Here is a 10,191-nt window from a genome sequence, read left to right on the forward strand (position 1 = left end):
TCAGTGATATGCAATCCCGTGGGACAAAGTGAGCTCCATACAGCTCCTGGGACCCCTCAAGGTATTTTCATGACCGGCATGTAGGACTAGGGGAAGTGCACTGGTGAGAGTTACACCACCCGCTCCAAGCAGTTCTTATTCTAACTGACTTAAATATTAGATTTATGAGTAGGATGTTTTCAAAAATAGAGTTTTTAAAGCAGAGTATAATAAAAATGCTGTTCATCTATCTTTGACAGATGATGGTACATTCCCACATTATCAGAATGCAGAAGAGTTATAAATGTAGATGAAGGAAGATTGTCTTCCTCCTTTTCGAAAACACATTTAATGAAATATCCTTCCGTATTAGCAAAGCATTATGTTTGTTAGCTTTGCGGGTACATATGCAAAAGAATCAGCATGAAGACTTCAGCTTTAGCTGTAAAATTTTGCTAAATAACATTGCTCTTTTGGCTGTGAAAGTCTCATATTTTTAAATAATTTCCAAGCAAATTCATTGCCTCTTGAAAGATAGACTTGTTGCAATCAGATAATTTTCACTGCAGGTATCTTTATGCTTTGACTGCTTAGAAAGCTCAAAACTAATACAGTCTTTTATTCTGGTTACCATCTTTGTTCCTCTTGTAATAGTTTTGATGATGTACTTTATTTGCAGCCTTAGGTATGTCTTCTTTATCATAAAGAGGCAAAGTATTAATAATGAGTGAACATTAACAGATAAGCTATTAATGAATTTTAAAATGATGAACATCCTGAAAATTACTAAAATTAAACTGAGCTACATAATTCTCTAGTAATTTGCTTATGTTCAGGTCTCTTACCCTGTATCATCCACCAATGGAACACAGACAAGTCTCAAAACTCACAAAATTAATCTCCAAGGAGCTCAAAGAAATTCTTTTTCATGTTTGTCTCCTAAATTTAAACTATTTCCATGACCCTCATTGGAGTACATTTACTCCAATCAGATACAGTATCAGACACAGTTCTATTATGCTTCAGTAGGTTCCCATTGATTTCCAAAAGAGTAAACCTAAAGAACTGTCTCTAAAAGCCCCCGTGGTCTATAAAGTCCTACTGATTGCCTCGCCCTTATCTCAGGCATCTGACCCCTTCACTTTTCATCTAAGTCCCCAGACTAAAGAAGATTCTCCTTTTACAAAAATCTGTAATTCCAACGTGTCCCCCTTTCAGCATCATTGTAGATTATTTAGTTGTACTTCTCTGTGTTTATTTGATTAATATCTAAGTTCCCTAGAAACTGTAAATTCCACATTTTGTCTTTTTCCATCAGTAATCCACTTTGAGCACCTATCATAATGTTGAACACACTCTATGTACTCAGTAAATATCTCTTGACTAAATTAATGAATATCATGTCTACGACTCTATCCCCAGTGGACTGAAAGCAGATTAGGGAAGGAATGAACTGTAAAGAGATGCACAGTAGCAGCATTCTGGTAAAATAGAAGCAGAGAAAAACCTATAAAAAGTGGACAGAGGAACTCAGACACCATTGGAGTCTAGAGTCAAATTCTCTTAATAGCTATTAGACATTAAGACATTGTTTAATAGTTCATAATAGCATCATTATACTACAGTATGGTATAATTGAAGTAATCAAGAAAGTGTTAGGCTTTGATATACGGTTAAAAGGGAAATTCGTAATTCAACATTAACATGCTCTCATCCAATGCCTCTTTAAGAGATTCCCTGTCTTAAAGTGAGTTTGTTACTGAGAAAATTGTTTTCATTTCCATTCTTCTGCATACTTCCTAACACTACTGAATAAATGAAGTATTCCTCAGCCTCACATGAAGCTACATAACTTTGCATTACAACAATCCACTTTTGCTCAATTTGATAACTACATGAAAATTATTTCCTAACAAAAGAATTAATGCTATAGAATGATTCTCAAACTTCTGCTAGAGAGGATAACTCTGCATTGAATATCAACCAAATTCTGCCTTATGCTGCCTAAAGAAAGTGATAGAAGTTTCCACTTGAATTCTAAATTGAAGATGACCTTGTGCTTTTTTTGAGAAAGGCTGGCAGCTGAGGTCACTATTGTGATAGACAGTACAGTGCTCTGCGTGGCTCAGAGGCATGTCCATTGTGTGGAGTACAGCCAAACCAAAAGAATGAGACAGCTCAGAGCATTCTATCATTTCATTTAAAAATGATGGCCAAAGTCATGGACAGCAACCATTAGAACTCTCCTGAAAGAGCAGCAGCATCAATAATTCCGTCACTTGAGACAGGCAGTTCAACCATCCTCAGCTGAATACTGTGAATCCAGCATATTCCGTATCAGTTTCTTGTGACGGTCCCAGAAGAAACATTTCTGCTTCTACAGTAGAAAAGAATCCCAGCTACACTACATTGTATGTGGCGCCTTGTTTCCAACAGGTTAAGTTATTTAGAAAAAAAATAAAAGGAAAGAAGAGATACAGAAACTGAACATTCTCCAGTGTAAATATAGAGCAACTCAAAGTCATCCATTTTCTTCCAGTCAATTTATTGTTTAAAAGGCTTAAAATCAGTTTTGAAACAAAATGTCAATAATCTCTTCTTTAATAATAGTAAGAACAAAGCATCTTCAAATATATCCAATCTGTTTTCAATGGTTTTGAACGAGCCTCCTAAGTTGTTTCCAAAATAGCAATATTTAAGTGGAATATTTTGATTGATAGAGGCTTATTTTTACTTCTGCTTCCTTCAGAAGCAGATTAAGGGTAGCACAAAAAACATGTCTGAGATTTAAAAGCAGGTGGAAAAAACTCACACTTGTGGTTAAAAGGGAAAACTGCTTCTAATCTTATGGTTTCCACTCTGTCTGTCTTCTCCATGTGGGGGAGGGATCGCTTCTAAAGTATTTAGCAAGAGAAAAAAGTAGTTGTAACTTACCATTAAAATTTACAGCCCTAATATAACCAAGTAGTTCTTTCCCATCAATCGTGCTCATTCGTGGGCAGAGACCGATGTATCCTGGGCAGAGATCTTTGTGCATATTGTGCAGGGCATAAGCCATGGAATATACGGCATCAATTACAAACTGGACCTTTCCTTCCTGCTCATAAGATGAATCCCGAGCAATTCTCTCCAGCCCTGCAAAATAAAAAGGGAAATCATCAATTCACCTTTCAGATTTTGATAAAAAAAGTGACGTTAACACCAAGATTTCCATCACCTGAGACACATGTAATGAGACTCAACTCTGATTTTACTTGCTTATTTTCTTGATTATTCCTGTTCTTACTGAGTCAGGTTTTAAAATTGGGCATTGAACTTTTTTTTTTGTCTGAAAAAAGGAGAAACTATTTCATTAGCAACAAAAATAAATCACAGAACTATAGTGTCATTTTCATTCCCTCCTTACTGGATCCCATTATATTGTAGGTTCTAATAATTAGATAACATTTTGTTGGAAACAATCTTTTAAATAAAAAGAATGTAATTCTTTCTATCACCTACCTCAGCTCCAAGAGCATCATTTAAGTAAGTAGTCACATCTGCTCTTGTTTTGAATGTGCTCTATTTGGGAGGCTTTTGGTAACTATTATGTGATAATATTTCCTTAAGTGACTCTGGTTATCTTTAAAAGAATCATTCAATTTATTTTTTCTTTGAACTCAATTTGCTATTTTAATTTTCTATTAAAAAGATGTAGATCTCCCAAAACGAATGTCAGTCAGAGTAATTGTACCTATGTTTAGGCATATTTGGGGTAGAGAATTGGCATTGGAGATTACCTCTAGGTTGGTGTTTATCATTTAATATGTAATAGAAGCATAGTACTTTAAAAATAGAAGATAAATTATAGATCAGCTATGATCCAGCTTTCTCATTTTGGAGATGAACAGACTGAAGAAGATTAAAGTCACATGGGGCACAAAGAGCAGATATGTGAAGCATCTCCATGTCTTATACTGAAACTCCAATATTCTCTCTATACTCAAAAAAATTAGCAGATGGCAAGAATTTGGGGCATGCAAGAAAAAAATTACCTCAGATGCCTGTTGAAGGAATGAAATAAGATCTACTGTCATGCCCACATCCTCCTTCAGCCTTCCTGTACACAGCAGTAACAACTGGAGAGACCAAAAGCGAGTACTTTGACCTTCTTCATGGATGTTTGTCAGTAACCTATAATAACTAAATCTAACTAATAACTTATTTTCTTAACCCTAATGCACATATCTGCAAAATTTAGTGAGTTAAATGGAAATGGCTGTTTTATATTTGGACATTTATACTATGATAAAACCAGCTGCTTTATTTTTATTTATACATATTCAGATAAAAAGATATATTGCCACTAATTCTAAAAACATTACACCCTCACTTTGAACACACTTACTCCATCCTTCTTGCCCCTTTCTGCAGCAGTTGTGAAAGTCCTCCTTAGCTGTGCTGTCCTGGTTACTGTAATATCCTGAATCAATTCAAAATGTTTGCTTTTCGTGGTCATGTTAACTTTGGGGAAGAGCAAGAAGTCACACAGTGCCGGATGCAGTGAATAAGGTTGGGGAGGATGCACTACAATGTTTTTGTTTGACAGAACTGCTGTGACCATTTTGAGTCCACTCAGGACACTGAGGTAGCCACAGCTACTAAAAACATTCATAAAAGAGGACGTCCAGAAGTTCTGCAGTAGTGGCAAGAATGACGGAATAAACATGTTGGAAGCAAGGGAAAATATTTTGAGGGGATAAATGGCAATGCATCTTTTACTATAATATCTTTCAAAATTCAAATATATTAATATAGCATATTATTATTACACCTCATATATCATTTCCTTAAAACCCCTACTGAGGATTTTACAGGTTTGGGAACACAAAGAGACAAACAAGGCATAAAAGACCAATTCTCAAAAAGAGCATATTCAGGAAGCCAAAAGGAATCGTATTTCCCTCAGTCCAACTCCACCCTATGACTTAAGCCAAGATTCCTACAGATACAGGGACAATGTGTTGCACTTTTGTGTCCTGCATCCTGGGACAGCCATGCTGTGCTCAGAATTTTAAGTTGCCTGTGAAGACAGCCTTACCAGGTTCTACTCAATATCACTTTCCCTCACAAAGGAGGGACAATCCTTAAATAAATACTGAAAAATGGTTGCAGCAACAAGTATTTCTTATACACATTTATCTGATTATCATCTGCTCTGCTTAATTCAGGATGGAGGGGTTTCTGGAACACAAGACCAAAATCTGGAGAAGCCAGGACTATTGATTATGAGAAAGAGGCAAGTGAGAGGAAATGTACTGACAGAGACTGAAATGACTACTTTTAAGACTGGTCCCTGATTAGGGATGGACTCCCCTGTGTTTCATTGACTTTACATCATTACACTTGGTGACTAAGAAAAGATTACGAGCCAGAACAGATGTCACCATGATCACTCACCATCTTAAGCACAGATTCCTCAATGCTACCTCAGAACTTCCTATGTTGGGGATGTGAAGAATCTGTCATTTCAAAAACTTCCCTACAAGTAGTGATAGCACAAGGCCTGATCTGTCATTTAGGTTTTGGAAACCACTGCCCTCCAATATTTTAATCCCCCCAAATCAATACAGATTTTCTCTTTAAAGCATTGTATGGCATAGATGTATTAAAATAAAAATAATCCTTTCATGGCATATGCAAGTAGAAAACAAACAAATGAACCACTAGTTTTCCCATCAGATGAACTCAAGACCATACAGCCATTTCTCAGTAGGGAAATGTCAGGGACTTGTTCCAGGACACCAATGGACACCATTATTCACAGATGCTCATGTCCCTTATATAAAATGATATATTATTTGTATATGACTTGTGCACATCCCTTAAATCAACTTTCGATTTCTGTAACACCTAATCCAATGTAAATACTCCATGAACAGTTGTTATACAGTAATGTTTAGAAATTAAAGACAAGAATAAATAAGCTGTACATTTTTTATGCAAATATATTCTTTAATAATATTTCTCATCCTTAGTTCAAACTGCAGATACAAATCCTATGGATATGATAGAAAAGCTGTAAAGTTCCCAGTGTCTGAAAATTTCTAAACTTCTATCCTATCCTTAGACACACATGGATGACTGGAACTGATTTTGACATAAATGACTGAAGTTTTTAAAAGTGGAAGGAATTAAATGCTTTCTTCTCAAGTGGGTAGCAAAAGAAGGTGGGAAGTAAGTAGAATAAAGAAACAAACAGTGAAGGAATAATACAGGGAAAGACAAGTTCAGGGAAATACAATACAGAGAAAGACAAGAAAGATGCAAAAGATGACAGGTTTAATATTCCAGGTAAAACTGAACTGCTCTTCTTTAAATCTCGCCGATGCAGACACGAACACATGCACTCAGACATACATACACAAACACCTTTACCTCTTCAGTGGTGATTATTGTTTTTTTATCTGATTTTGTTTTCTTTTACACACTTTAAAGAAAACAGAGCATATGAGAGATGAACAGCAAGTGTAGGATTGGCAGAAAATGCCTAAGCCAATTGTCTCAAGAGAAGCGATGACCATGAGAAAATCAAGAAATGTAGAAATTACTCATAATCTATGAAACATAAGAAGAACTAGATATATCTCTATATTTTATACTGTTAAATTTTTTATAGCCAAAATATTCTGAATTTAATATAATTTTATTTTAATGCCTTGGCATTCTCTTGTCAATGTATAAATATATTCCTCAGCATTTAATAATTGTAAGAAATTTATACACACTTTTCTGATAAATTGTAACACAGCCCCAACATAATACACATATTTTTTTCAACTTCTTTTTTAAAAAGAAAAGTTTTGCCAGGCATATAGCTGAGCCACACAGTGCCTGCCTGGCAAGCATGAGGTCCTGAATTTGATTCCCAGTACAAAAACAAAAAAGGTTTAGCTTCATATATAATAGATTGATATACACTTTTAAATACCACACTGTCTTACTCAAGGCATATTTAAATTTTCAGTCTTCAAATTATTTATTTCCTTGGCTTGTTATAAAATCTAGTTAAATTGAATGAAGATTAACTATATGCAATTTTGTGCACTTTATCTTTAAACAACACTTTTTAAGTGAGACTGTCTAGGTTCACAGGTGACTTGGGAGACCCTCGAAGGCATTTCCTGCAAATCAAGCACATGGCCACAAAATGAAAGACTGGAAAACACTTCCCAAATGAAAAACAGTTTATTTCTCTTCAAAGTGTTTAGCTAATGCATATTTCTGTTCAGGAACATGGGAACCTCATCATGACACTTAAAATTTTACAGCAGCTAAAGTTGGCTCTTTCTTTCCTAAATCTGACTCCCTTGTTCATCTCAAAAAGGATCTTAGGAAGCTGACAGTGACTCATCAACTTAATTGACTGTAAAATTTCATTATGCTATAGTTTCTAAAGTTAACATTAATGTATTCCTATAAAGTGCTAAATATTGTCAAAGGCTGTATGTCAGCCATTCATTTAAAACACCACTGGTTGTAAAAATGTGATGTGTTTTAGTGTATAGCTTAAAATTAACAACATGTAGCAAGTGTTTCAATGGTGGGAGAGGAAGTCAGCCTCATAAATTTTACAGTAAAATGGTCTGATGTTTTTATTAAAGAAATCTAAAACTCCTGACTTTACATCACATTCCTAGAAAATATAGGAAATTCTTATTGGTCCAAGAAATATCTCATGTACTTTAACTTTAGTTCAGATCTTTCACACTGCATAGTGCATCTTGTTGAATTTTGTTCCTTCTTAGTATAATGGGGGTAAACAACTCAAATTTGCAAAATACTCTGTGTATTGCAATGTGAGATTTTAAGGGGATTCCAACAGGAATTTTAAATCCAATTCTAGACACATTCTTGGTGCAGAGCTTTGCTTTCTAAGAATTTCCCATTTCTAAGGATAGAGGTTGGTTTTCTACATGGAAATGTCAGAAAGCTCTTTTTATTTTCCAGAAATTAGTCATTCAAAGCTTCCAGTATTAATGTAATGATTATCCAATAAACAGAAGTTGATTTAGGGTAAAAGTAAAATGAAGTCCTCTCAGTTATTACATTCATAGGAAATCAAACATCAAAAAAAAAAAGTTGGGGGGCTGGGGATTTAGCTCAGTGGCGCAGCGCCTACCTGGCAAGCACAAGGTCGTGAGTTCAATTCCTGGTACCAGAGAAAAACCAAAAAAATAAAATAAAATAAAATAAAAAAGTTGGTTCTTTTTTTCTAACAGTCTCCATTTCAGGTGAAAATAATTTCAGACTAAATTTGTGGGATGAAAATTATCTTTTTTCAAGTCCACTCTGACTTCCTCTTAAGCATGCAGCAACTACTTTGAATAATTAAATCATTTTCTTGGAGTTGCTGTGAAAAGAATGGTAAGAGGGAAGAGGAGAATGCGTTAACCTGCTATGAATAAATACTATATGTTAACACATATAGGACCAAATATAAAAGTATTCTAAATTCCACAGAAGTTCCATATCACTTACTAAGACTAAGATCGTCATGCTGTAAACACATGAACGTTGTAAACCCAGTGATTTTTAAAGCAGTGAAAACATGTCAGGAACAGCGCTGTAACTGAAGAGTCATTACCAACAAATTCGCCTCTGTAGGCTATCTTCCACTGCATCTACACTGGTTTGATACACTGAAGGAGCAGGGGAAGAGACAGCATGTTCCATCCTGTAGAAATGTACATACAAGATATTTATCGCCCACATCACAGAAGAATGAAATGCAGGACCTCAGATGGACAGAAAGACAAACTGATAGAAGGGAGAAGCTGAATATGGGGGAGGAGTTAAAACTCAGTAGAGCTGAATTTGGGTCCTAGCTGGAAGGCATGTGGCCATGGACACATTAGAGACACCGTCTAAGCCTGCGGCTTCAGCTGGGAAATGTACCCACTGGGACATCCACGGTGCTAGGAACTGAAGCAAGCAAAGGTTGGAAGTGGAGATGTAAGTTGGGAGACAGGCCTTGCAGCGATTGGAGACCATGGAAATCAAATGAAGGACTGAAAGAAAATATACTTTGCCCCAAAATTGACAGAATGGACCACCTGATGAACTATGGGAGCAAGGGTCAGGGGCTATGAAGAACTCAGGATTTTGAAGCTAGTAGAATAGCGCTGATACCAGAAACAGATTTCAGACGAATATGAAGGTTCCATTTATGGTGTCCTTCCAGTTGCATCAAGACCTCAGGTAAAAGACTTTTTTTCACATTCTGCAGTATTTGTGGCACCTTTAACATAGTATAGAACTTATATAACTATATTTATTTCAAGAATATGAGGTCCAAATATTGAAGGTTACCATGTACTAGTAATGAGGATGATCATTTATTTGTAACACTGCAATAATTTAAGCCTCTTGGAGTAAAGGCCATCATGCTGTACTATGTAGGATAAAACCAATGACCTGAGACATCGGAGTTGTGTTCTACTATTAACAAAGTGAAAAATTAATTGTGTGATGTAGAGAAACTCATAACCAGTAAAAATCAGGGCACTGATGAGATGATCTGATAGGAACCCTTCAGCTCTACAACTCAGAATTCCAGAGTATGCTCTCTTATTTCTAAATGCTTCCTCCCTACGTGTTGTAAGATCATTGAAGAATACATAAATGTGACACCAGACAAATGCTACTAAAGCCAATTCTCCAAATAGTACTAAATATTCTACAACTGGGCTACTATTGAGACCTGGAAATTCTAGACTAATGAAACCCCTGGCATCAGCCTGGATTTTAGTTTTCACATTCCCAAATTTTGGTTTATTTTGTCATGACATTTTCCTTATGCTTAATACAATCACATATCAAATTTTATTCTTTACGAGAGAGAATAATTTTCAATTCTGTTATTTTGCCATAATGGTTAAAGGAATGGATTATGGAAAATAAGGTCAGAGAAGCGAAAGGGAAGAGAAAAGGCACAGAGTTAAAATGGATGAGACACTTTGCACAGTCTCTCTTTGCAGTGGATTAATAACTGGTGGTCAACTTGTAACCCCCAGCTGAACTGAGTGAGTGGTGCAGGGTGTGGGAGGCCCACCTGAGGACTGTTGTCAGCGGCATAAGAGGCAGACCTGGAGGAGAAGAAGCAGGCTGTTGGGAACTGAAAGAGACCGTGGGGACCTGGCTTTCCGATGAACTTGGCTGTTTTCATCCTCC

General features: G+C 36.0%; 1 protein-coding gene across 5 annotated transcripts in view; it reads right to left on the reverse strand.

Annotated features, from left to right (window-relative positions):
• The window catches only part of Grm8 (glutamate receptor, metabotropic 8), a 759,406-nt gene that overhangs the window by 290,517 nt on the left and 458,698 nt on the right, over positions 1–10,191 (reverse strand). For all 5 annotated transcript variants that reach the window (XM_005402350.1, XM_005402351.1, XM_005402349.1 and 2 more), the window contains exon 7: positions 2,914–3,114. In XM_005402350.1, the coding sequence (XP_005402407.1) occupies positions 2,914–3,114 (201 nt within the window). The remainder of the gene's footprint in view (positions 1–2,913; positions 3,115–10,191) is intronic.

The sequence above is a fragment of the Chinchilla lanigera genome, unplaced genomic scaffold (genome assembly GCF_000276665.1).
Source record: "Chinchilla lanigera isolate Chin_1 unplaced genomic scaffold, ChiLan1.0 scaffold00078, whole genome shotgun sequence".
Lineage (NCBI taxonomy): Eukaryota > Metazoa > Chordata > Mammalia > Rodentia > Chinchillidae > Chinchilla > Chinchilla lanigera.